This window comes from Platichthys flesus, chromosome 4 (genome assembly GCF_949316205.1).
Source record: "Platichthys flesus chromosome 4, fPlaFle2.1, whole genome shotgun sequence".
NCBI lineage: Eukaryota > Metazoa > Chordata > Actinopteri > Pleuronectiformes > Pleuronectidae > Platichthys > Platichthys flesus.
In genome coordinates, this window is record NC_084948.1 from 15,334,446 (window position 1) to 15,362,001 (window position 27,556).

The window sequence follows — 27,556 nt, forward strand, 5'->3', positions numbered from 1 at the left end:
TAATTATGTTTCTATACATTATTATAAATTGTGTTATATTTTCTTCAAATCATAATTATGCTATGCTTTCATTTCACTAACCTTAAAACTCATTACATTTGAGATATTAGTAAATTAAAATGCTGATACACACTAAACCCCAGAGCACCCCACCCATCCCATTGATCGTGATAATCCGCACGGTGGCGCTGGTGAGCTGAAGACGAGCGGTGGACTGTCAGAACAACCAAAGAGGGTTCTACTTTTTGGAAAGAAGATGATTCACGCCCCTTTCTGCTATTTTACACCCGACTCCACGTACAGAACGCCTCACGCGGTCTCTGTTCGTTTTCAATATACTGCAGCAATCGATAATTACAGCTAGAGTAACGTACGAAATTGCAATTGCATGAATATAGATCAAAATCCCCTGTCGACACCTAATAAAATGCCCAGGATGAAATAAATTTTCGGAATTTGAGCAACGTAATTGTCGGCCACTAAATTGCATTAATTATTGTAATGCATGGTTATCACAACATATTAATCTTATAGTGTGTTTGCTGTAACAGCCGGGGGGGTATTTAATGCAAAATATCATGTTTCTGGCTCTCGCCCAAAAAGAAGCGGCGCAGTCTGCATAACGGGATTTGAACGAAGGCGGAAGTAGGGGGCGGTAACTCTCTAGTTCCGTTAGCGGCCGTTGATCCAACGCCTCCTTGTTCGAGGAGACTCGAGGCCGCCGCGACCACGGAGCGACCTGCGCGACCCCCGGTCCCCCTGTCTGCAGCAGCCCAACCCGGCCACCGGTAGCAAGCTCAGCCCTTTGTTGTAGTCGGAGCTCCCGCGTTGTCTCCCGTCGGCTTTTATTCAACCGTGCTGCGTGTAGAGTCCCCACCATGGCGGCGAGCGCGAAGAGAAAACAGGAGGAGAAACACCTGAAGATGCTGCGAGAGATGACGAGTTTGCCCCCCAACAGAAAGTGCTTCGACTGCTACCAGCGCGGCCCGACCTACGCCAACATGACCGTGGGCTCCTTCGTGTGCACCTCCTGCTCCGGCATCCTGTGAGTATTAAGTCGCCGGGTGACCTTAGCTCAGACATGGCGCACACGGGTTTTAAACGATGCAGCGGCCACGCAGGGGGACGATGTGAACCAGTTAGCCCGAGCGGCGCTAGCTAAACGTAGAGCCGGTGGTTCGCAGTGTCAGTGGGAGCGGAGCCGCCGTGACATTGTCTCGGCGGGGCTCTGGTGTTGGGCGGGGTGCGCTCCAGTGCTCTGGCCACGGCATGCTAGCAAAGCAGCCGGGGTGCTAGCTGACTCCAGCTTCTAATGCTAACCAGGGGGGGCACCAGTAGTTGCTGGGAACGTTTGCAAGTAACAAGTAGTAACCTGGTTAACTGAAAGCTGGTTCTGGTTAATAGGGCTGGCTGACAAAATGGCCAAATGTATTCAGAAATATAAAGCACCATACCAGTCGAAATGGATTATTATCATGATGAGTGATAACGTGTCAAGGTTGATTCTTGCTCCTGACTGAAGATTGTGGTTCTAAACTGTCGTCACCAGAGAATGAATTGATAAACTGCTAAACATGTTACTAATCTGATCCATTATGTGAGGTTCTTCTTCACTGGGCCAGCACAATGAGTCAATTTATATTGTCCCTTAGTTATGTTGCTTTTGATGAAAATTATACTGTAATAACTATTGATATTGTTTCGACGCCCAGCCCTCCTCCCAATAAATCAATTATTCTCTCATGTAACGAGACATGGCTTCAATCAGACCTTTCTGGAATCGATCAGGTCCTTCAGCCAACATATAAAGCTGATGCCATCTTAAAAAATAGAACACAAAATAAACATTCCTTATATTTATTGTTAGTTTTGTTTGTAGGTGACTTTTGTATGCAGTTAATTGACAGGACAGAGGCACTTCATTGGCCAAATCAAATTTCAAACTGGCCCTGCCCCTGGTTGTGTTTAATAATATATACAGTTTTATATACAAGTTATTACATCTAATAGAACCTAGAAGAAATCTGTTTGGTTTCAATAACAATCTGTTTTGCAAAATATTACAAGATGGTACTTAGTCTTTCGAACGTCGCATCATTTTGAGATTGGACTGATGAATGCAGTATCTGTTTTCATGCCATCATCAGTTGCATTTAGCCCAGTCATCTCCTGTAAGTGTTGCACTTAAAATATTACCAGAATGACTTTCTCTCTTTTCTCTGCATATTATCTCATATCAGTAGTTTACCTGGCACAGCGACTCATACCGAAAACCTACAGACTTCATTGATGTTTCCAGTGTAGCTGGGGGTTTGACTTTAGATCGGGTTAGCCTGATTTAAATCTTTGGTCTGCAGTTGTGTAACCAAGCATCTGTAGCTTGGGATTTGGGATTAGTGAAGCATTCCGTTTGTTCTTAATAAGTATTCCACCTCAATTTCAGCTGTCAAATGTGGCACTTTAAAAAAGGTCATTGGGGATATGTGTGCGTTTAGCCCAAATGTAGAAAGATATCCAGCCTGTTGTAACACAATAATGACAATTATACGCATCTAAAAAATTCTTCAGATCAAATTCTTCCATGACATACTAACATGGAGGAAATGTTTGTGTTATATTATCCATATTGCATAACTACTTTCCCCCTTAAGACATTTTGTAATTATTCTGCTTTCTTCTAACTGCTTTGGCATATTGTCTCACCTGTTGCATATGCTTTTATACCTAGATCACGGTTACAGACATGGCATCATAGGTGTGGTGTAAATAACACGTAAAGAAATAGTTAATATCCTTGCTTATCACAGGCTTTTGTAATTGAAAACCCTCAAGTGGTGGTTGGCGATTAGCAGGTAACTTGATAAGCTGGTCATCTGCCCATCCTGTCCTGGTCATCCTGCCAGTAGCCTGCACTGGTGCCTCCTTAATGCTTTATGGAAATCACCCTGCCATTCTCCGTTTGAGAAATTATCATTCTAATGATTTTGCACAAGAAAAGGAACGTTTTTTTTTTTCCAGTCATCAATTCCCTACAGATGACTTTAGGTGCATTAGTCGACAGTGGAACATTTTACACATTTGAAAAGCCCCTGTCCCTCAGACTTTTTACCCAACTTCCAGACCTTGTTTGACTTGGGCTTGAGACCTAATCTGTGCAAACAGTTTTAGCTCTGTCATCTTGGAAGTTTTTTTTAACTATAAAGCAGAAAAGAATGAGATTAGTTGTGTGCTTACTGATGGGCAGAGCTTGCCCTCCATTTCACTTCACCAGTGGGTCTGTAGGGGGTCCACTGTGAATTTCCCATCTGCTCACCCTGTGGTGTTGAAGCCTTTAATGTGAGTTAATTTACTTATTTTATAGCTCAAGATCACGCTTCCTCCTGTTTTCTCGTCTTCTGTAGATCTCACATACTTTTTTTAATTTAGACAAATCGTGTCTGGGGGAGGGGGGTGCTAGTAAAACAGTCTTCCGAGCAGAGGAGTGTGGGCTTGATAGGATTGGTGTCTGTGAGATGCATGCAGGAAGCCTTAGTTTGAAGGCTCAGGAAGTGGTATGTCATTGCTGTGCTGCTACATCAGCAGCATGTGATTTTTTTGGTTTTAATATGTGTAACAGGAAGTGGCAGAGAGTTCATTGTCTGCCGCTTCTTTCCTTTCAATTCTAGAGAAGCATAGATGACGGCACTGTGAGAGAGCTCGGGTAAAGATTCATGCTCAGACATGATGAATACTTCGGACTGTTTTAGGAACAAGGCAGTGTTGATTCAATTTTTTAATTTACAACGAAAGCCCCTTAACACTGATATCCCTCCTTGTAAACATTTCATATGTCACGACATTTTTTTATTAGTGATTTAAACAATGTCTTTTGAAACTTACAAGTATTTTTTATGCATAGAATTTGCATTTGGTGCAGTAACATGGTTTGGGGGTGATAGGCAGGGGCACAATCACATATCCTCAGAACACCCTTCTGACCCTATATGGTCGCTGAAAGGGTGGAGTTGAAATCTGCTATGTAAACACATTCCTTCTGAAGGTGGAGACCTTCCCAGGAGGTATACCACTTACAATGTCTGTTTTCTGGAGAACTGCCCATGGCAGGAAGTAACCCCACTTGGCCTATCTGCTCCTGAGTAAGCAGGGCTGCAACAGAGGCTGAAGGCTACGGCAGAGATCATGACTGACAGCAAAGGTTCACAGCAATAATAATCAATGGCAAGTTAGCAGACATGACTTAAACTGTGTCTTTGACATTTGACGTCTTAAAAAGGTGTCATAAGTTTAACATTTTATGGCTGGCATATTTCGGATGCTCTCACTAGGTGTAAATGGTGATTAAATGGTGAACCACTAACAATTATGAATAGAGAAGGTATAAAAGATCTTTTTTGTAGTAACTAAGAGCAGCAATGTGAAGCCTGGTATGTAGCCTCTCTTTTCGTTTGAGGTTTGGCATTGCCAGTTTCTCTCGCCCTGGAGCTTAGCTGTTCTGAAATACACTAGTGAGTGGGTCATAATAATTTTATTGTGCAATATGTGATTATGTTCTTTGATGCACTATGCTATCTAGTAGACAGGATATAAAAGTTGACTTAGCTAAGTTAAGCAATGGTTTGATTAAATTGCTAATCTCTTGCCTTCAATATTGTTTATGTAAGTAATTTAAATTAATTTATACCAAATAATAATTTAATACTCCCCATAAATATTGCTACTGGTATACCACTTTGCCAGTATGCCATATGTATAAAAATGAAAAGTTATCACACCATGCACATTTGCACATTGCTACTCTCTGGGAAAAAATGCAATGTAACAGGGAACCTCACCTGCAGATAGCCTTACCTTGACTACCTGTCTGCATCACACACAGACACACACACACACACACACACACACACACACACACACACACACACACACACACACACACACACACACACACACACTCACACTCACACTCACACTCAGCAGAGTATATGGCAGAGTTAAGATGGTCTGACTTTGTCAACAAACCTCCAAAAAAGACACAAAAAAACAGCAGTATGAGATTACTGTGGATTCCCCCAAACACAGTGTGAGTCCTTGAGAATGGATGTCAATTTTGCAATAAATTTGGATATTAACTGGCTGCCAAAGGAAGAGTGTAGGTCGAGTTTATAACTTGTATCCAATGATAAATACGGAGCTTTTAAACCTTGATCATAAAATAGACCATTGAAAAAAAATATCACACCCCGGCTCCTGGGTGTTGGCGTCTTTCTATTTGTAACATCTGACTTACAAACACTGACCTCAAGCTGACACCTTCAATGACCACACAGCCTGACTATTGCTGAATACTATTACTCTGTATATCTACTTTGTTTAGCAGAAATAAGTGTGGGTCTGTAGGGCTATAACATTGTGTTGCTAGGCTCATTACCCGACTGGAATCCAGAACATGGGAATGGTTGGACAGCTATATTGTGTATCACAGTCACTGGATATGAAAAGAGCCAGTATATATCATGGCTCCTTCTTTTGCAGGTTTGTGAATAAGTTGAGAAAGACTTTGAACTAAACTATACAAGAAGACATTGTGTATTTGATGCACAGTAGTGTAAACTACAGTATCTGTCTACAGTAATTGGACAACTGGTTAGAGATACTACCATCATATTTTAGGCCTTGGGGGCCATGGGACTTTCACCATGTCTGACCTAGTTTCATCTTTATGAGACTAGGATCTGATCTGCCTTCCTCAGGGCACTGAACAACACATTAAACCACAAATACACTCAGACTTACTCACACATTTTGTCTTCTGATTTTCGGTAAAGGTTTCATCATTCTGTGACATGAGTTTGCCTCTTGTGTTTTGAGTTAATTAATAGTAACTTAAACTGCTATTTTATTTGTCTAGATTGATTTGGCAATGAAGCCACTTCAAATTCCAAGTCAGATCCTTCAAATGTTGAAACATGCTTCATTAAGAGGCTTTCTTTTTGGTTTGTGTCATTTCTTTGACCTCATCTGTCCTCTCAAACTGACACCACCATGACATAACCGTGGCCACAACATCATAAATACATTACCCCAGAAATAGCCCCAGTAGATCCCGTGGAGCTACTCCATATTAAGGTGGAAACGTATGGACAGTTTTTTGCAGTAGACACATGATCTTTGGGTGTTAATTGACATAGACACCTGGTTGTTAACATCCAGGTATCTATGATCCTGTCGGAGCTTATTATTAAAACTAGAGCTTGTACAGTCGGCCGATGAGTGGATGTGTAAAGAATGGGTGGAGATAAGAACAGGTTTGTGTAAGGGGTGACAGCAGTGAATAATTTAGCAGTGTTGGCTAGTGTTTCACTTTAGGCTCCTCCTATGTGTATAACATTGTGTTTGTAATTGTGACACTGTCGATCTTATTCCCCGGAGAACTGTAATGACCCCCTTACAAAAAGAAGCAACTAAATATTGAATGGTATCAGCTGTAAGCAAATAATTCTTTATAAATTCAACTTAATCTATGTTAATACTGCATTTAGTTTATTTGTGATTACATAATTTTCCCACCAAATACTGTAGACTCTAATAAGGTAACCTATCACCAAATGATAAGTTATGCTAGGCAGAGTAAGTACCTAACCACAATTAGTATTCCCATTAAATTAATCTTTGTAAGTTCTTTGTTCTGTCTGTTTGTAGACGAGTAACATTTTAAGTAAGCACTAGGCCACTGATTGATATAGACTGATTTATGTTTTGAATAGTTTCATTGGTGGTCTCTGTAAAGGCCGAGACCAGAATAACCATTCAGATAACACAATGGAGCAACTGTACTGTGGACCAGTTGCCTTTCGGGGATCCGTGAAGTATTTCTGATTTCTGAAAATAAGATTGGTAGTTGGTATCGATTTAGACTGCATCCAGCGATCAGTTTGTGGCCCCAAAAATCCTAATCGTAACACATTTTTTGAGAAAATGTGTTACCTTTTAACAAATTCAGGACCAAAGTTCTTTAACCTGTAGGCCCACTCAAGCCTAAGGAAATGCAAGTGAGACGTAACACGGTGTGTGAGAAAAACAGGCATTTAAGACTAGGGAATGAGCAGCTGCTGCTCAGACATCTTAGCAAAAAAAGTTGAAAAAGTTTTCTAAAAAATAAAAGTTTGGAGAAATAGTGGATATCTTGATTTCCAGCTGTTTGTCCTTTTTTCCACAAGAGAACAGGGAGGATACGAAATCAGTTGTCAATTGAGAATGTCTCAATAACACCTAGTCTGCAATCATTTAGACATACAGCAGCTCATTTGAAATGAAAGCAAGTTCCACCCTTGTTTATATGGCAGGAGTAAAAATTGGAGCAATTGCTGTTATAATAAGATGTGACTAGTTTTATCATGTGATTACACCACTGTCATTGAAACATGTTTGAATTCAAAAACAACTTGAGATTTATAAGGCCTATTTTAGAGATGTATCATCTACTTTCTTCTAACCTTACATGTAAACCGATGGATTGTTTCATTGGACTGTGAGAACTCCTCAAATGTTCTTCGGTACACTTCAATACTTTGCATGAAAATAAGAATGAATTAATTTCATTTAGTTATCCAATCTGCTTGTTGGTCAGATTCTCATGAGCATTTCCTGATGGTATGTGAGACGTTTGCACATCCACTGTTGTCCAAGTCTGTCTATCATCTATATTGGATGAGAGCTTTCCATTTCATTAATGGTTTCCTTATTCAAAGAACAATACTCTCAGTCACTGATGTGCTGTTCAGTTGGGATGGCGGCTTCCTACTTCAAATTACCATTTTACAGCCCTATAGTGTTTTTCCACAGGTTGAAAATTGACTTGTGGAAGTGGCTGGTATGCTATGTGACCAATTTACACGTAGAGACCAGTAACCTTTTACCCTAAGGCTCCTGTTGGACTCTATTATCTATCTGCTGTGCACTAGTGTTACTTTTCGTGGTCCACTTAAATGTAATACATTTTATGTAGTGATTTAATTCAAGCTTAACGAGTGTTTGAGCACATTTTTTGTATGTGGATGAAAGAATCATCTCCATATATAGACTTTCTTCATTAAAACATGAAAGTGCTTGTTTAATAATGAAAAATGTAACTTCTGATTGGTGCCATGCCATGTATATGACGTTCCTTACATAATCTAATCTCTTTGATAATATAAGTAGTAAAACCAAATATCACATTATTTTATCTGTATAATGCTGCAACATACTTGTAGCAGGAAGCCTCCACATGTTCACATGTGTACAACAAATCTGGCTTCTGGTTTAAAGTGGACAGTTTCTTCCTTCTCGCTATGGCCTCTTCTTGTTGAAAGTTTCCAGCAGTGTAGAGTTTGATATCACTGTGACTGTCACATGCAACTGTCAAATAAACATACTGGCATTGACCAAAATAATTCAGGGTTAATTAAGTAAACATCCAGAATCCCTAATATGATTCTTGTTTTAAACTGTATGGCAATAAGTTGTCTTTTCATCATTCTCATGGTTGCTGTGCTCAGCCGTTACACTCTGGTAGCTTTTAAAGCAGCAAGCTTGAATTCTAAATGCTGATTGGTCACCCTAGCAGACAAAATAGGTGGCAACCTTGAAGCCAGAACAACATTAGTTTTCACTTTGCTGGTGGGTCCAGGAAAAAGACTCAGGCCTGGAGCTTAATATAACTTCCTAATGAAGGCCCTTTTCAACTACTACATTTGGGAGGTATTTTCAATTTGAGCCGCTGCAGCATGAGCTGTGACCTGCTCAGGAAAATGAGCAGAGCTTCTGTGAGCTAATGGATGTTACTCCATAATGGAGGTTTCTATATTAAGGGAGATCGCTCAGTCTTTTACTGTGCTGACAACTTCAGTTCTGTCATTGGCAGTTTGGAGAAAGTTTCACCCATTCCTTTGTTCTGCTCAATTTTTTTCACCAATATTTCTCTCCGTCTCTATTTGTCTCTTTCATATCCTTCTGCGATGCTGTCTCCCTCTCCCCAGTAACTCTCCCCAGCAAGTCAGATTGTTGCTAATTAAATGGCCCCACCCTGAGAGGGGTCATTTTGTCTATGTCCAGATGAGGTTTTATGTACAGTGTCTTCAGATTAAAACCCTAACCCCTGTTTTCATTTCTTCACCTACAGACGAGGACTGAATCCACCCCACAGAGTCAAGTCCATCTCCATGACGACCTTCACGCAACAGGAAATCGAGTTCCTACAAAAACATGGGAATGAGGTAACAACTTTCTGCCCTGTCACAGTTGTTAATTAAGGTTGGGGTCAACTTTCCTTCTGCTTTGGCAGGTGTTCTTTACAGACTGTCAACTTAAGCCTACCATTTTATCTTCATGTTTTATCATACATTTGCATTTGCTATTTGAATTAATATAAAAATTCTACTTCCTTTAAATCTGGACATAAAGTTTTACAGTACAGTGCGCTTAACTGTACAGTTTTGCCATTCACCTATTTGTACAGCCAGTTGTTTTTAAATGTCTGACGCAATGTTATCTGTTTGTGCGTAAGGTTTGTAGACATCTTTTTTGTTCTCTTATATGGATGTCTTGGGATGCAAGTCAAACTGCAGAAAAGATTCAGACAACAAAATCGAATCTAGTGCATTTATGTGAAGCATCTTTTGTATCATACATCACCCATACACTGTCGGCACAGCCATCAGGGGAAATCTGGGTTCAGTATCTCGTGTAAAAGTATTTATTGCAAGGCTGTTTATCAATTGCACCACCCACCACAAACACAAAAGCACGGCTAGTGAAGAACGCTGAACAAGACCCAGCTCTCAAGAGTTGGTGTAAAACAAATCAGCCCTGAAAGCCAATTCAGTGTTGTGGCCAGATAGAGGATATCACTGGGATGATTACATATTTCTGCGTCTATTGAATGTGGAGATTCAGTGGAGTTGTGAGTCTGCGGGTACAGTGACCCAATTACACCTTGACACAGGTATTTCATGAACTGTATTGAAACTTGTCTTGAAAACTTCCTCCCTGTCTTTTAAATTATTTAGATCTCACTTATCCATCAAAACCACACAGAGTAGGAGCATGTATTTGTTGCACAGAAGTGAATCATCATTCAAAAGCCATTTCTGGTAAAGGAGGTATGAAATGGAGCAATGTCACCTGGGAAGCACAGTCTATTACCAGCTGTAGCAAAGTGGCAGTGCAGGCAGTCATGCAGGAGACTCAAGGTTGGAGCTGATCCATACATGCTCAAGGTTGCTTGACTGTTGAACGTTTTTGAGAATAGTGCTTGTCTAATTACACACATACTCCCTTCTCTCTCCAAACAGTACCCAAGGTCATGTTGTAGATAAAGGGCCAACCAACAGTAAATTGTACTGTCTACGCTTAGGGACTTTCATATCTAACCACATGCACCAGACAGAGAGGCACCAACTTCCACTCTTTTGCATATTTCACCAGTGGCAAGACGTAAGGACACAATGTGATTTAGGAAGAAATACTTAAGCCTTTACCATTCATGGATATGCAATTGAAAAGCTTGACACACGTAGAGGGAGATATATGGGGATGGGGAGACATTTTCAGAATTGGTGGTGACAATTGCTTATGTAACTCTGTTAGCGTTTTGGTATATTGTTTCACCTTCTGGTCTCCTTGATGCATCAAGTCTACATTTAAATCTTCTGCTGCTGCCTGGGTTCTCCTTTCACCAGCTTCCAGAAAACATCAATAACAAAAACTACTGTTTTCTCTCGACTGAGAGCACTCAATTCTAGATTCTAGTGAGCATAACATCTAGTAACAGTGAGCTTGAAAGTAGCCTGTGAGTATGTTCATGTGATCCAAAGCCATCCTAGAATAATCAGCAGCAGAAGCATATGAACAATAAAAGAGCCATGCTGGCTCTTGCAGCACAATCAATTCATCCACAAAGCGGCACCCTATACTGAGTGCACACGTGCATGAAACATGTCAAGCTCTCTTTACTGGATTAGGCAAATACTTTAGGAATGCTATCCAAAACCTAAGGCCAAGGTGAGACAGATCTGTATACACTGAGCCAGTGTAACATGAAAGTCAGGCACCATTAAAATATGGCAAATAACTAAATCAATCAATCCTTCAAATTTTATTTGTATAAGACTTTTCGTACTAGGCATGCGACACAACTTGCTTGGCAGAATAAAGGCAATTTAAGAAAGTGAAAATGTTAAAATAATAACCTACTAATGGAGATCAGTATAGATAAAGATAAATACTAGAAGTGAGTAAGTAAAACCATAGAAAAGTAGGTATTAAAGTGAAAACTGTTTACAGAAAGTAAGTTACTTATCAAAAAGATACATAAAATTGAAAAGAAGGATAATATCTGTGAGACAGTTTAAGATTTTATCAAGTCTGCACCTAGACCTACACAGTCACATGTTCTGTTGCTCTGTGTGTTCCAGGGATGTAAACAGATCTGGCTCGGCCTTTTCGATGACAGAATCTCCTCAGTACCAGACTTCAGAGAACCACCGAAAGTCAAGGAGTTCCTTCAAGACAAATACGAGAAGAAGCGATGGTAAGTGTCTGTTTTACAAGATGGCAATGAAGAGGCACATAGAATCCCCCAACAATGTGCACTGTGGAGACATGTTGGTTTTCTTTGTGTTTGTCTTCTCCGAGTCTTGGAATGTCTCTCATGCAGCTCAGAGCAGTTTCCCTCAAGCAAGCCACCAGATACCTTTCTTTAAATGCACACAATGTAGGTCAACACAGTTGAGCTGGGGTATGTACAAGATGTAGTTGCTCCATGAAGTTATAGGTTTAATTTTATTCAGATGAGGTTTAGCATAGTTCCAAGTGGTCATAGTAACTGTCGAGGGGCATAGCTAACGAGATCAGTTATTTTAAACAAATAAAAGTAATGAAAGACTGAACCGACAAGTGCCTGTCAAGTTATAGTTTGTCATTAACAGTCAATATTGATTTAGTTAAACTGTTGGTTTATGCAGTTTTACTGTTTCCACAAAAGACTGAGACGTACCGCAGAAGATGTTTTTTTCTGGGTATTCAGGTAATCGTTCAGGCTATGTACCATATAGTTAATCATTAGTTTAATCCACCTATTAGGTGAGGTAGCAGTGCTTTTTCATCTTAGTGGTTTGCCTCTTAGTTCTGTCTAAAACGAGAGCAATGAGCAGTGCATGTCTGAACATGTCTCCATTGACTGCAGACAGGCATTCTCACTCACAAAAGCCTCTCTTCTCTAACACAAAAACACACAATTACATACACCAGCCATTTTTCTGCACCATGTGATAACTGTTAGTTTCAATGACTCATGGCTCCTCCTCAGGATATGAATCGCATTTGCACTCAAATAAACTTTTCCTGTTTGGATTTGCATAACGACTTATTCAAATGCAAATTATGTGCCATTATTTTGAAAACCCTTGATTATGTCAGTTTATCTTAAATATGATCTCATTAACCAAAAGTATATTTTATGAGATCAATTACTTTTTTCTGTAAATATATCATTTTCTTTATTATTTTGAAGGTGTATTTCTTGTAAGGTTTGATGTCATGAACTGTTGTCATAACTGTTTTCCAGGTACGTATCTGCTGATCAAGCCAAAGTAGTGGCATCAGTCCATGCTTCCATCTCTGGATCGTCAAACAGCAGCACCAGCAGCACCCCAGAGGTTAGACCACTCAAGTCCCTGCTTGGGGAGTCTGCCCCCTCCCTACACCTCAACAAGAACACCCCACCAAATCAGGTGAGATTTGTGTCACACACACACATGCACACGCCTTGAATCTGTAATTATCCCCTAGACATTTTTGCTCATCCTGCAAGGGCTACTAGGGTTCAACATATTACTTTAAAAATATTTAAAGGTACTAAATTAGAATGTGCTTGTTGAACATGTTATGCAAGCCTTAGAAGAAAACTACAACATCAGCAATATATAATTTGCAAGATGTATAACAAGCTCTATCTCAGCAATATATTTCTGTTCATAGCTTAAATGCTATAAAGCTAATTCGGTTCCACTTTGTTTTATTTCTTCACACCAATGTTGGTTGGTAGCTTAAAAGTGTAGATGTTACCACTTTGGGTAGTGAACTCAGCAGATGGCTAAATGACTGTCTCACACTCAGAAAGTGCACAGTGACTGACTCGTCTGCTGAATAAATACATCCCTTGTCTTCGATACTTGCAACAAGAACGAAGTTGAGATGCAGTGATTCCAGGAATTGTTTATTTTATATTGGTACAAGTGACCCCTTCATCATATTTGATACTGCACACACGTATACCATTCCATGTAATCATTGTCTAACTTGTAATTTAAACATGGTGACAGATCATTAGTATGAAAATATTTATTATATTTGTGTTATATTTTGACACACTGAAAAATAGCGATGGTAGCCTGCTAAACCTATGAGCACAATGCATCATTCCTCATGTTGTTATTATTCCTCTGTCAGCTCTTCTCTCTCTCTTCCTTCCTTCTCTTCCTCCATTTGCATTTTAATGTCAGACTACAGCACTTGCGGTTTTATTATAATGCTGTCCACACCAATCCTGGAAGTATCACATCTTTATCCATGGTACTGTCGAGGGAACATAAAAGTTCCTCACATTTTCAGACTTTTGGTATCAAGTTGACATTGAGTTTTGTGACATCCCTAGTAAGGGTTAATATCACCCGTTAAATCTAGAATATTTTATATCGGTCAGTTAGCGCACATTTAGGTATGAATCGCACAGTTGGATTCTTTACAAACCAATGTCACAACCAGTGATAGATTGGAGCTATTTTATAAATGCTTACTGTAGACTGCCAGACACATATTACCTGTTAGTCTCTGTCTTGTCTTGTTTAGTTTTCAGGTAACCGCTGTTCATTAGCATTCTCACCAACACATACTTGCACTGTCTCTAACCTGTCTTTTGACTCCAACAGTCTCCAGTGGTGAGCCGTGGACAAATCCATCAGCAGCAGTTCCATGACAAGAAGTTTGACCTTCTCAGTGACTTGGGTGGAGACATCTTCGCTGCCCCGCCTAATATGAACGCAGGCGCCAGCTCCAGTTTTGCTAACTTTGCACAATTCAACAGCCACACAAGTAAGGAACAGACCAACTGCTTTACTGTAACATAAAACAAAAGGGTAATTTTATGTCAATCGAAAGGCAATGAAACATTGAAAAAGGATCTACAAGGACCAAAACCGAAAGGGCGATATCGAAAAATCAATACATTTGATCTGAATTATAATAAAATGTTTATTTGTCCGTAGGCATTTGGAGAACATTAGCAGATAATGTCACTGCTAAACTTTGATCATTACTGATGCAGCCATTTAAAACGTCTCAGATGCTTAAAGAGATGGTCACATTCTAAATGATGCCGTATTATATTCAACAGCTCTTGTAGATTGTGGCTGTATCTGTTGAACTACATCAAATATGATGCACATTTAAAATTACATTAAAATGGTTGTCAATGAGAAGCCTATTTCCCTTCATAGTTGCTTGTTGGTTGCTACACTAATACCTCAAACTGAAGCTGAGCTGTGGCGGTCTCTACGTACAGTTACAATTTGGCGCATCAATTCAGAATCGCAAATAAACTGTCATCATTGCCCTCGCATACCATCTGGTTACTGAAAGTTTATCCATACTTCCAGCCACTCAGACTCTAGAATCTCCAGTGGCCATGGTATAAGGAAGCGCATTAGAGGTGCTATGGACAGATACATCTCCATGGTTACTAATGTCTTTAACATGGGGCTGTTAGTGTTTTCTTGCCATGGAGAAAAATGTCATCACCCCCTCAAAGAGCCATCAACTTAATGTAGCAACCTAAGTGGCATGCACACATCTCCACATCGCAAACATTAGCACAGACGAATGATTTGCGTATATTGCGTGTGCTCAACAAGGAGTCCAGACAGTATCTCATGGGAGAGGATGAATGTCGGACCATCCTGCTGTTGTTTAAGGCTGTTATGCATATTATTGTTTAGTTAAACCACTCCATGATTACATCTCACATTGAGCACCTAATCCATCGTATTTGCTTAAGCAATCTGTCACCCATGCCATGTCATTTTTATATTCATTCTCCTGTTGTCTCATCCGTTGTTATCCTCTCATTGTCTTTTGTTGCTCTTGTCTGAACCTCATCCTGACACCACCTCCAGAAGCACAAAATGCCAACGCAAATGTCGACTTTGCAAATTTTGACGCATTTGGGAGCACTTCTGCGACATCAGGTGGTTTCCCCTCCGCACCTCAAGCCCCATTCCAACCCTCAAATACAGGTAGTTCTCCTCACTGGACAAGCACACACATCAAAATCAGTCTTGCATTTATATAACATTTGTATGCACAGACATAGAGAACATTTACATCCTCTGTCAATACAGCACATTGTCAGTATCGTTTTTTGTCAAGTCATCGATGTTTTGTGTGTTTTAACTGCTGTAGGTATTTTCTCTGCGTTACACACATTCAATATCCATTCTTTCAATGTATAATATAAAAGGCCTGTCGGCACTAGTTTTACAAACAGCGGTGCAAGTTTACTACATCGATTTCTTGCAGCAAAAGAAAGAGCCGTTGAAACGGAACAAATGACAATATGTTTACATTGCATGTGCCTGAGGCGTAGAGCATAACAATGTGCTTTCGAGTTCCTCTTATCGTATCATATCTCTCTTTTGACCTACTTTAAAAGTCTGCTCTGTCTCTGATAGGTTGACACAAGTAGCCCACTTGTTTGAATAATCAACAACAAACCCATCCTTGAAACGAATGGGATTGTTGTACACTAGAGCAGTGGACACTGACCACACTAAAGCATTCAGACTTTTATCTCTTGAATAGGCAATATAATATATAAATTATATATTTATTGGATACAAGTGACCAAGTATATAACGATCAATGTGCAGCTATTAGATAGACTGTTATTATATTTAGTTAGTTCTATAGTAGATATTAGGGTCTAACAATATTTCATGAAGGAGTAATGATGCACTTATCATCATGCTGTTATAATACACACATCATGAGTATTTCCTCAGCAGTAACAGTGTTTTCCTGCCCTTAAAAAAAGCACCTTTCCTTCTCATGGGCGGCACGGTGCTGCAGTGTTTGGTGCTGACCTCTCAGCCGAACCCAAGTGGAGGTGTGGCTTTTTTCTTGCTACTCTCTTTGCCTTGTCCTACAGTCCAAAGACCATTGTGAGAGGTAGTTTGCTTCCCCCCCCCCATGACCCTCAAATAATAAGCACTATCTGTAATGGAGGGATGGACTTTCACCTTTCTATAGTCTCACACAAAAACAGTGACTCATATCAAACACCTAAGCCTCCACCTACTAGTCTCTGGAAAATAACATGTACTACTGCGCCCTCTGCTGGAGGACTATATAGGTAGCCTTCTCATTGTGGATCTCCACAGTGATCTCTTCAGCATGCCCACTGCCTGATAGATAAATCCCCCCTCTCCATTGTGGCTTGGTCAGATGATCCCCTTCTCACAGACACTGACTAATTATCTGGCCTCAGCTGTTCATTCTGTCTCATGTGCGTTCTCCTCCTTTGCTTCTGCACCGCTCGATTTGCTTTGGCTTTCGTGCTTTACATTTTTTTCTTCCTCCTATGGTTTGTCTGATGTCTTTTCTTTGTTTCTCCGCCCTGTCTAACGTTGCTCATTGCCCCATTTCTCCATCCCACCCGCCCCTCTTTGATTTTCGGCTTCCAGCATTCACTGTGCTCTCATCCAGCCGCAGTATGGGTGAGTTTGCCACTGCTCTGCCTCTCCAGGGTGCACACAGTAAGTCTCTCTCTGGGCTTGTTCCCCTAGCAGCTTCCCCTCTTTCCACCACCTCTAATGCGTCTTCCAATGCTCTTCTCTAGATTTAATGTGTGTCGCAGCATGTTAGTCTTTTTGTGTCTGCATCACAGTTGACAATCTTGCCGGTTAATATCAGGAATAATAAGCTCTAATGGTTGCTACCATACATTTTGAAATAGATCAGTTACTATAAAAAAAAGCACAGATACATAGCTATTAATTTCAAGGTTTTGACTTCATTTTACAAAAACATCATTGAGTTGGTATCGTGAGGAAACATTCAACAGCAGGTGTACCTGATTTTCTCAGGCTGCTAATGCTAAAAACTTTATTTGCCTGTTAAATAAATATTTATTAATCTGTAGGATTTGTCCACTCTTTCTAACTATCTAAATAACTACTATATATTTTTTTTTCATTGGGATATGTTGAATTTATCTGAAAAGGTTTGTTTATCCTTAGCTAAATATTTTAACACTGCAAATATTGCATGAAAGGAACCACTAGTTAAGATCAAACTGGCTGTTTTTAATTTTCTTACCAAACCCACCTATATCCCACTTTATCTCCACTTTACGATCACAGACCAATCTGTGATGATTCTGTTTTACCTCAGTATCCACAGTCTTTTAATGGTCTCTCGAACAATAAATATGAATGAGTTAGTCCAATTATTGCATTACAAACAATAACTGAATCCTAACTGAATTACATTAATATTATTATTATTATTATTAGTCCCTGATTTCACATGATTGTTGAATATAAGAATAGATGTGAAACAAATTGAAACTACAGTGGAAAAACTCTCAGTAGTTCCTGAATAGGCTGGGGATTCGTGTACACCTTTTTCCCTCCTAACAGTGACTTTTTATTAATGTGTGATATTTCTGTTTTCCCAGTTACAAACTTGGGTCTGGTTAAAAGTAATGTGTACTCATTACAGAGTTCAGTTACTATCACAGGGTTACAGACTAACAAAGTTGTTATCTGTGTCTTATTTAATACATTTTGTCTGGTTTTGTCTGTGACTGCCTTGATCCACAGTATGGTGCTGGACTGAGCCGGTGCGGCTCTGTACATCAACTGACTCTTACACAAATAAATGATAATTTCATACATTTCTCAGGTTCATAGGCTCATGGAGAGCCCGCATAGCACAGCGTGCAAGAAGTCATTCATAAGTCTGTTGCTATCTATCCAATAGATAATGAAAGTATCTCAGCCCGAGCCTGACTCCCCCCCCAAATTAACCCTCCATGCAGCTTCCTCTGTCCTTTACACCATGTTAATGCTGTCACTCAAAAACAACAATCAAGGTCCCCCTTATGACTCTTCAATCTCTCTCTTTCATACAGGTAGTGCCTCAGGGGGACTAGCAAATGCCAATTTTGCTAAATTTGACAACTTCCACAATTCGTGTAGTGCTGACTTTGGAGCCTTCAGTTCCTCTTCCCAGAGTAACTCACCAGGAGCTGGCAAAGATGCTGTACAGAGTACTAGCCTCCCTGCTGATAGATACGCAGTCCTGGCTGACCTGGATAACGTGTTTAGCTCTGCCAAAACAGAGCAAGGTAAACGTCTCCTGCCTAGCCTGTTTCATAGATCTCATATGTAGCGGTAGAGTGGACTAATAACAAAAGTTGACACAACTCAAAGCAGTATGTTATCAAGTGAATACCGATTTGAGTCTTCTTCTACAGGCGACGTGTCCCCCATTATTCTGTGTCGCCTAATGTCTGGCTTGGCCAAGGTTTGGTTGTGTCTTGGGATGGCCAAACCATTAAGTATTTTTGTTAATGTATCTCATGGCCTCAGTGTTATGCAACCAGCCTGTTTGAAAGCACATCCACACGGTGGAACTAGCTTCTTGTTCTAGGAATGACTCATGAATTGGTTTCATTGGACAGTTTTTATGCCACTTGTGCAGAATTCTAGCTCTCAAGTGTCTGTGAATTGTTCTGGACTGGTACTAGTTTATTTTGATTCTGGTGTAGAAAATGCAGATTTTCTAATGATTGAACATTTATTCCCACTTCTTATTTTGAATAGGTTGAAAATGGCAGCTATCCCTGGACCTTTTTGTTTGTGTTTTTTTTTTTTTTAGTTGGAATTTTCTTCCTGGATTAGTTGACCTGTCATAGACTGAACCAATCTCTGCTATTTGTTTGCTTGGTTTGCAGGGGGTATTCCGGTAGTGGCAAGCTCAGCCACAGCAGCTGGAGTGGGTGGTTTTCCTCAGAAGCAGCCAGCGGTGCCAACAGGGGGGGATCGCTATGCTGCTCTCGCTGAGCTTGATACAGTCTTCGGTTCCCCAGCCCCTACCACCAGTGTTTACAACACCACCACTGCACATGGGTGAGAGTACGCAAAGTACACACACACACACCTCAGCACAAAATTTGAATAATTAATGTATGAATTCAAACTTAATGCGTATTATTTAACACGATAATTAGTTTAGATTATTCTGGCGTGCAGGAGACCCAATTGCTAAAATATAACGGGTATAATATCTGAAAGATGTGAACCAATGGGCTGAAATACAGTTCACATAATGTCAGGGAATTTGTGCATCTTTCATTTGGCATGCAGGATCATCATTATCTGTGTGAGAGTGGGGACTCTCACGGTTCATCTTATCCCCAATGTCACAGACAAGAAGTCAACTCCTAACAATAGAAAAACATCCAGAAAACATTACCTTCTGTGAAACAACACTTTATTCAGACGTGATACAAATCACAACATCCCTGACACAAACAGTCACAGCTGTATTTTCTGGCAAAGTTACTTTTATCCAAAGCACCATGCCATGCAGACATACAGTGCAAACCTTATCTGTCATTTAGCATTATGGAGGTTCTTTGATCGTCTCTTCTTGCTGGCTCCTCTGATGACTTCATGTGTTGATGTTGTTTCACTGCAGGAGTGTGTTTGGCTCAGAGACTGGGGTGTCAACAGCACAAGCACAGCAGGCTCTGCCTGGCATGGCTCACGGTTTCGGTGGTGAGCGAACCTTCAGGCTCTTTTCTAATGTTTTCTTATTTTGCTCCCTAACTGAAATCAGTAATAATGAAGAATGTCTAAGTGGTGAGGTACAGTGAGTCATAGGTAATTCCAGCTTGATTTGGCTTAAGGGATTTTTGCAGTTTCCAGCTTTGGACTATTAGGACCAATACTAGTTTGCAGATGTGATCAGAGATTTAGGGCTTGGATCATCAAGCTGTGGCAGCTAGTTCTCATCAAGTCAGGCTTTACTTACTTTTTGATTATGAGATTATGTTTAGTTTTTTTGTCAATCTACCGCACAAGTCATTACAGTTGTTTCTAGGCATTATGCCATTCTTTCTGATTCAGTGTCTTGGGTTTTACCACCCAGAGATCATGGTGTTAACTGATCTGTTTCATAGTCTGTACTCATGTTTGGTGACTCAATGCCTCTCTCCAGCACCTCCGTCAACTAATCCGTTCGTGGCTCCTGGAGTGGCCCCTGCGGCACCTCCCACCAATCCGTTCCAGAGCAACGGCAGAGTGGCTCATGTGGCAGCAGCAGCAGGTGTGTATGCTTGTGTTAATGTGTCACCCATGTGAACTCCCAATCAAATAAGTTAGTTCAAGAGTGCACTGCAGATTAATATTGTTTAATTTTAAAAGAAACTTCCGGAATGGTTAATTATCAAACAAGCAGTGTCAAATACAAGTAGAAGAGGAAAATTATTAAATCTGGATATTTCAGAAAAGCTCTGACAAACTTCTGTGCACAAGAAGGGTAAAAGAGGTAGTCAAGTGTAGAAATTAAGATTCCGTTGTTTTTGATTGCTCTTGCCATGCTGGACAGGCTTGATGAGGGTTCTTCATGGGCAGGGTTACCCCCCGGCTTTTGGTAGGTTCCCTTGTGCTCTCTGTCACTTGGCTCTTCTTCACGTCACTCTGGACGGGCCTTTCTTTTTTCCATGAAAATGTTGGGAGAGAATGGATTATGATGAGCCTGAGCTTAAAATACAAAGTATGAGGAAATCCTCTTAGCACCTTGTAGGCCTGAGTCTGTAGAACAAAGCAGTTTATTAAATCAGACTCCACTCATTAAGCCAAATACTTAATACATATTACAATGTGTTACTCCCCTGGAAGGATTTATAATATAGTCAAATACAAAGTGTACACAAGGACATGAATTCACCTTTGGTTTTGAGCACTATGCTCTGCTTTCTTAAAAAGTAAGTAGAAGTATTAATTGCTCATCTTAGATCTCTGTGACTATGGCTTCCTCAACATTTTCCTCTTAACAGTTGGCACCAAAAATCTTGTCTCCCTCTTTGGAGATTATTGAAACTCACTTTTCTATCAAACTTACATAAATTATTGTAGTTATTCGGTAGGATGTCAGCCACTGGTGCTGCACTACACGTGTGGTAGCTTCATATCGGACGTGTGAACACACATCCCTTTTGTTTTCCTAAAGCTTCTCTGCAGACAACCAAATTAAAATGTTGCATGTGTTTAAACTTTACAAATGTTTTTTGTATGTTTTTTATGATGGTATCGTACTATGCATGAAAGTGTCACATGTGCAGTTGATGAACCCACTGAAAATCATAAGTGGTATATTTTTGCTCCCTAGTTTGCTGTAGTCGTTTTTATGTTTTTCTATATTGATGACTGCACTGTAACCCCTGTTCATTATCTCACTCATTTAAGCTTACAACCATACAACAGTATATTGCTTTTATAACAAACTGCAGATATCAGTAGTATTTAAATAAGTTTATTTTACTACTGATATGTGCCAGCTCCTGTATAATCTAACATATTTTGTGTGTGTTTGTGCTATATTGTGTGTTGTAAAACTTCTACACCACTTTTTACGTTGTAGATGGAGAGTGTTTTGTCATCATCGTTCACTTTATTTCTTGCTGTGTTACAGCATCATTCGGCACAGGCTCCATGAGTATGCCTTCTGGATTTGGTAATAGTGCTGGCTTCAACCTTCCCACCAGCTTTAGTGGAACTTTCCAGCAACAATTTCCTGGGCAGGCTCCTTTCCCTCAGCCTCCTGCATATCCCCAACAACCCAACGGTGTGTATGCCTCAGTAGAGAACATATACTTTAGACTTATCAGCATCAGTTAGGAAACTGCATCTGACTTAGTAGTTGTTGCACTTAAATGCCTTTTTTAAAAGTAGTCCTACTTGTATTGTTGGTGATGTACAGTAATTGATTTTCAGGTTGCGTGTTTTATCATATGTTCTAAATGACGATGTACGTGTCTCTCAGGTGGAGGATATCCAGCCTTTGGCCAGGCCAAGCCTGTTGTGACTCCTTTCGGCCAGGCAATGGCTGGGCCTATGCTCTCAAGCAACCCTTTCCTGGTTAGTAAGGAGCTTCAGGGCTTGATATCCTGTATGAGATTAAAATGAATGTCCTCAACATATTCCTCCTTTATACCACTGACTACATTGCCACAGTTTCAGTTCCAAAAGATTTTGCTTGTCACGTTTTGTCAATTTAAACTGGATTTATTCTGAGCCTCCTCAATCCTTCTCCTCTGACGTTTTTTTTTGTTTATCCCTGTTTTCTTCCAGGGTGCGGCTCCACCTGCACAGTATCCGACAGGAGGCTCCTCTACAAATCCCTTCTTATAGCGGTTCATTCAATCAGCTGCACTACAGGGTCAACAACTGGCGCGCTTGCACCTATTGCACTGTTTTGTTTCACAAGTAGCTTTAAAAACACAATGTTTGTAAGGATTTGTATTTTCTATCGCAGTTTGTCCCTGATGGAATGAAACGACAGACAGTAGTGCCGCCGCCGTCTACGGCTACAACACAATTGATGGTGTGTGCAGAGGGAGAGGTTGATCCCCTCGTCTCTATTTAACCGGTGAACTGAACTGGCCTCCACTGAGCCACAATGTATAATCAAACTGGCTGAAAACTAAGTTATTGCATTCAATATATTTCATTTGTTATGCTGCATTTCTGTACATATTGTTTTCTTTTAAGAAATTAGCTCTTTTTGCATATCAGTATTTGTATCTAACACAAGATTTGTGAAGACGGAGCTGTTGCTTGGAAAGGCTGATGGGTACTGCCAGTTACCGTCATTTGTAAAGAGCCTGTCTATTTACGCAGGATTCCTTTTAAGGTAAACTGTTCTCACTTAAGAAAAAAAGAATGCATATTCTGCTGTTGAGATAAGGGGGGGAAGAAAGTGAATGTTGCATCATGGATGAGTAGGGGACTTATTTCTCTGCCATCTCCTGCCCTGCTGACCCAGGTCCTAATACTGTTGTGAACCACATCCATGTGTGAGTAATGAACTGAAAACCACTTACGTTGGGTATGAGCAGATTTTAAGTTAATATGTAAATATATACAGTATATATATATTAAAATGAATTTTAAGTAAGAAGAAATGACCAAACCATTCATTTATATGGATTGTATGGAAATCTTGTATATTTGTTTTGTATAAAGAAAAGATCTATATTCCCGTTTTGCAGTCAGTAATTTGAAGCCTTTTTTTATTTTCTTATTGTTTTAAACTGACATGTGATCACAGCCTGCAGGTAAACCTCCTGCGTTCAGAGCCTGTGTTCGATAGAGTCTGGAGGTTCGCTTTCGTTTGGAGGCGTCGTCTCAGTCTGGTTTTCCGTTGCTCTCCAAACGGTAAACAGTCCACGAAGTGAAAAAACAACAGCTATGAGGGAGAAGTAGCTGGCGTAGATGGTGAACTGCAAAAGAGAACATGATTTAAAAGTAATATGTAGACGTATAAACTACAGAAGCATATTGCAATCACTTGAGGAATTTTTTCCTCATGATTATAGAAAACAATCTTCTCAATTCTGAAAAACAGAGCAGTACTTTTTTCCTCGAGTGATTGCAATACATCAGACCACTCACCTGTGGAATGATGGCCAGGCCCAGCCCTCCACTGTCGACCACCACAGCAGTGAGGATGGTCTGCAGAGCCAGTGATCCAAAGTTGTTCATCCCAAACACCAGCGCATATCTTTCCATCGTCAGGTCCGCTGCTATCTGGTACCTGAGGGACACATTGTGCTTGTTTTCTGTTTTCTTCAGCCACGGGGGTAAAATATACAACAAAATGTCTCTCTTACATGGCTATTGTTATCAGCAGCATGTACATGCACTTGAAAATGATGTAACCCACGTAGCAGACCCATATGTTGCCGATGAAGGTCATGAGAAACAGTGCAGCTGCCCCAAGTCCAGAGAATCCACCCAGTGTGAGCTCTCCCCATTTCTCCCATCGCACCTCAGTGAAGCCAACACCGTAGGCTGCTGATGCACCTGCAGAACACATCGGTGTTGGATCATTGTAGAAGAAATTAGTGAAATAGACTCGGAGCATGGATGTGACATCTCCCCAAAAGTAACTTCCCTTTTGCAAACAAACATAGTATATTTTTGATTTGGCTTAATAAAAGCTTAAATCCTAAAGTTCTCTGCTCTGGAACTGTAGTTGATGCTTCTTACTCAGCAGGCTGGACACGGCCTCCACTCCTCCATTGTAGATGCTGAAGTTCTGAGAAGGCTGCACATGATCCCACAGCACCTGCGCGGTACAATGTGGATGTGCTGTGTGTCAGGCAGGGGGATTTCCTGCATTTGAACATTTACAGCAGTGGAATTTCCTGCTTAATCTACAATTCGAACAGGGAGGGTGGCACAATATAATCTGCTGCAGCCTGACCTTGTGATTGGTACATTGGTTGTATGACACATTTCACTTTCTCTTGTTTATGTCGGCTCCATGACTGACCTGTACATAGTTGGTAGTCAGGTTATAGCCACAGGTGGCCATCGCCCACCACACAGACCAGTAGAGCAGCTGTCTGGAGGAGTAGCATTGCTTGAAATCTCTCCACAGCTGGAGGAGAATTTTGCCGCAGCTCTGTGAACCTTCTGATTCCTTCAAGTCCTCAACTTTAGGCCCTACTTCTTCCTTAGCCCTGGTATTATCTTCCACCGATTCTATGCTCGTGTTGCTCTTTTCCTCTTTAATTTCCTCCAGGGATTTCATTGATGTACTTGCATCTGTTGTTCCTTCTGCATTGCTCTTTGTGTTCTGTACGCGGTGAAAGAACATGCTCTGCCGTGGCATAGGCAGGAGGCAGGACACAAGGAGAGCGACGGAGGTGAGCACCAGGGTCAACACCACGATGTTGTCGTTGGACATGAGGTGGAAGCTGACGAGCAGCTGACCCAGGACAGAGCCCACCGTGTAACCAAGCAGCTGCACGCTGCGGCAGAAAGAGGTGGCTTTCAGGTATCTCTTCTGCTCCACCACACTGAAACAAACCACATTTAACATGTCAGGGCTACACCAACACTCCAACATTGACTTGCCTTATTCACCCTTTAGTACACAACCTGTAGATGTAGGCGAAGTAGGCCACGTCACAGGCTGTCACCAAACTGTATGAGAACTGCATGGCCTGCATGGCGGGAACACTTCGAGTCCACAGCAGCAGAGCTGTGGTGACGAAGAGCATCACACACTGGAACACCACCACAGGCTTGTACCGCAACCAGTCGGTCAGCAGGAACACCGGCACCAGCACAGCCAGGTAGGAGTACGTCCACACCGGTAAAATCTGATTATTCACCTGACAGAGAGACAACATGGTGAGAGTGATAAGTGTAAACGTATGTTGTATGCAAGATGGGGACTTAATTGCATTATATCTAGGTTTTATAATCATGACTGGATTTTAACCACCACTTATTAACTGGTACTAACATTATATTACACCCCTAACTCTGATTTTTGTAGCACTACAACATTAAACATTTTTGCGAATATGACATATTTGACATTGCAGGGTTTTCATACCTCCTCTGTTGTCAGGTTCTTGTCGGGCCCTGTCATGTATAAGATGAGGAAAGGTTCCATCGGTTTCACTGTGCTGAAGAACCCATAGATGCACAGCAGAGTGGTGGGATACCTCCAGTCCGACCTCCACCTCTTCACTGCCTCCATCCTCTGCCTGTTTCACTTCTGTCTGAGCTGAGGTGCTGTGATCCTCGAGTGCAACTCTCTCCGTCTTTTCTTCCATGAAGGAGGCGCCTGAGGTTGTCTCGAGTGTTGAGCTTAGTTTGTCAATCAACAACCAAAGAGTCAAAGAGCAACACAACCTTGGTGACAGTCCAGCTCCAGCCAAGATACATGTGTTGCAAGGAGGTAAACACTATCAGGGCATTATCTTCAATTAACTAAAAATAATTTCAGCTTTACTGTGCTTTATGACCTCCTCGATGGAGATATGTAAAACAAGGTAGCTCAACACTAGACTTTTGTATGGTGCCATTTTTTTAGGTGATATGATAGTCTTGCACACGTTAGAGAACACTGAAGAAAAACTGCATAAATCCTCAATGTTTTTATCTCAGCCATGCCAAGGATCCATATACAGTACATCTTATCTACCTGCAACTGTTGATGGTGACCAACAGATGGCACTCTGTCCTCACATTTGGTGTTCGTCATCCATAGGGAAATTGAAGCTGTAAACATTCATAATTAATTAATTAATTCAGCATGGGTTCATCTCGCTGTCAAATAGCCGCGCTTTTCCCAAACAGAATAGAAGTCATGAAATGCATAGAAGTGCACCAACAGTGTTCAGACACAGAGCAGCTTCATCAACAGCAGTGATGGTCTGCAGTGAGAGGGCTGCAAAACACCAGGTCAGATATAATCTAAAACTTAAAGGACATGGCAGTTACAAGAGATTAAAATATGACCTGTCAATGACTGACAGATAATTCAGATAATCCAAAATAAAGAGTTGAAATTATCTGGTGATTAGTTACTTGGTCAGAAAATGATAAAATTGTATAATAATGCATAATATTTGCCGTTAACAGCCTCTCAAATACGTATTTTCTAGCTTTTCCCTGTGTGGAATTAGCAATGCCAGTGTCACTTTCAGGTATTTCCCTATGTTGTATGGACAACATGATTGATTTAATGTAAAGATTAAAGGGAAAATACTGGCAGATTATATGTTGTTGGAACTCTAAAACCAGGTTTTGTAGGAAAGATGTTTTTTGCAGAAAAATCTCCTTTTTTGCCGGGGGGGGGGGGGGGGGAATTGTTGCTTTTATTGACATAGGACAACGTAAGCTTGAAATATGGAGAGAGAGTGGAGATGTGCAGCAAAGGGGCCAAGTAGGACATGAATCCAGTTTCCATAAACCCAAAAGCTCACCTGGTAGACAGATGATTTCAGTCTCTTCATGATTTGGTTTGGAGGACTACTACAATTAATTAAGGATGTAATGGCAATGAGACGTATATAGCAGGATTTGAATAAGATATAACCAGTATAGCATGCACAGTCCCAGCTGGTGAGCGCCATCAGAAGGACAGCCCCTGCCCCTTCAGCTGAGCACATCGACCCAGGTCACCTTCATGCTGGCCCCAGACGGCTGCTGCAGCATCTGGCTCAGTCGAAAAGAAAAGTGAAGTGATTAATCATTAGTCATACCAGTGGACATCACCCCTGCCTGTGTTGTCTTGTTGTGATTCATTCATTCATTAATCATAACAACAACATTTCTTTCCTTGACGCTGGTATAAAGGGAGAAAAAGCCTCTACAATTTTTTTTTTTTTTTGAGGTTATACCGTCATGCAGCCTCATGCCTGTGCTGG

At 40.8% G+C, this 27,556-nt stretch overlaps 2 protein-coding genes across 8 annotated transcripts; one reads left to right on the top strand and one right to left on the bottom strand.

Annotated features, from left to right (window-relative positions):
• The first annotated feature begins 661 nt into the window (after positions 1-661).
• agfg1a (ArfGAP with FG repeats 1a) lies at positions 662-23,360 on the top strand. Of its 6 annotated transcripts, none has more exons than XM_062386072.1 (14): positions 662-1,045; positions 9,161-9,254; positions 11,454-11,569; positions 12,605-12,770; positions 13,968-14,130; positions 15,210-15,329; positions 16,776-16,847; positions 18,227-18,442; positions 19,052-19,226; positions 19,798-19,877; positions 20,320-20,427; positions 21,796-21,948; positions 22,147-22,241; positions 22,455-23,360. In XM_062386072.1, the coding sequence occupies exons 1-14, from the start codon at positions 879-881 to the stop codon at positions 22,512-22,514; spliced, it is 1,785 nt and encodes a 594-aa protein (XP_062242056.1). In that variant the 5' UTR covers positions 662-878; the 3' UTR covers positions 22,515-23,360. The 6 variants fall into 6 exon arrangements, with proteins under 6 accessions (XP_062242056.1, XP_062242057.1, XP_062242060.1 ...); XM_062386073.1 differs by having other exon boundaries at positions 21,811-21,948; XM_062386076.1 differs by lacking the exon at positions 18,227-18,442 and having other exon boundaries at positions 663-1,045.
• Positions 23,335-25,957, bottom strand: LOC133951860 (thiamine transporter 1-like). Of its 2 annotated transcripts, none has more exons than XM_062386079.1 (7): positions 25,735-25,955; positions 25,272-25,507; positions 24,661-25,189; positions 24,375-24,453; positions 23,996-24,188; positions 23,778-23,919; positions 23,335-23,605 (listed from the first exon to the last, which is right to left on the bottom strand). In XM_062386079.1, exons 1-7 carry the CDS (start codon positions 25,879-25,881, stop codon positions 23,456-23,458), a joined length of 1,476 nt encoding a protein of 491 aa, XP_062242063.1. In that variant the 5' UTR covers positions 25,882-25,955; the 3' UTR covers positions 23,335-23,455. The 2 variants fall into 2 exon arrangements, with proteins under 2 accessions (XP_062242063.1, XP_062242064.1); XM_062386080.1 differs by having other exon boundaries at positions 23,380-23,605; positions 24,049-24,188; positions 25,735-25,957.
• Between the last annotated feature and the right edge of the window lie 1,599 nt (positions 25,958-27,556).

What these genes read in the sequence shown, in the direction of transcription:
- agfg1a (XM_062386072.1), top strand. Translation starts at nt 879, where the DNA reads ATGGCGGCGAGCGCGAAGAGAAAACAGGAGGAGAAACACCTGAAGATG. An exon ending in TACAAAAACATGGGAATGAG is followed by an intron (nt 9,255 to 11,453) that starts GTAACAACTTTC and finishes TGTGTGTTCCAG; the next exon opens with GGATGTAAACAGATCTGGCT. An exon ending in ATATCCCCAACAACCCAACG is followed by an intron (nt 21,949 to 22,146) that starts GTGTGTATGCCT and finishes CGTGTCTCTCAG; the next exon opens with GTGGAGGATATCCAGCCTTT.
- LOC133951860 (XM_062386079.1), bottom strand. Translation starts at nt 25,881, where the DNA reads ATGGAGGCAGTGAAGAGGTGGAGGTCGGACTGGAGGTATCCCACCACT. An exon ending in CTGCTGATAACAATAGCCAT is followed by an intron (nt 23,920 to 23,995) that starts GTAAGAGAGACA and finishes TGTGTCCCTCAG; the next exon opens with GTACCAGATAGCAGCGGACC. An exon ending in GCCTGGCCATCATTCCACAG is followed by an intron (nt 23,606 to 23,777) that starts GTGAGTGGTCTG and finishes TCTCTTTTGCAG; the next exon opens with TTCACCATCTACGCCAGCTA.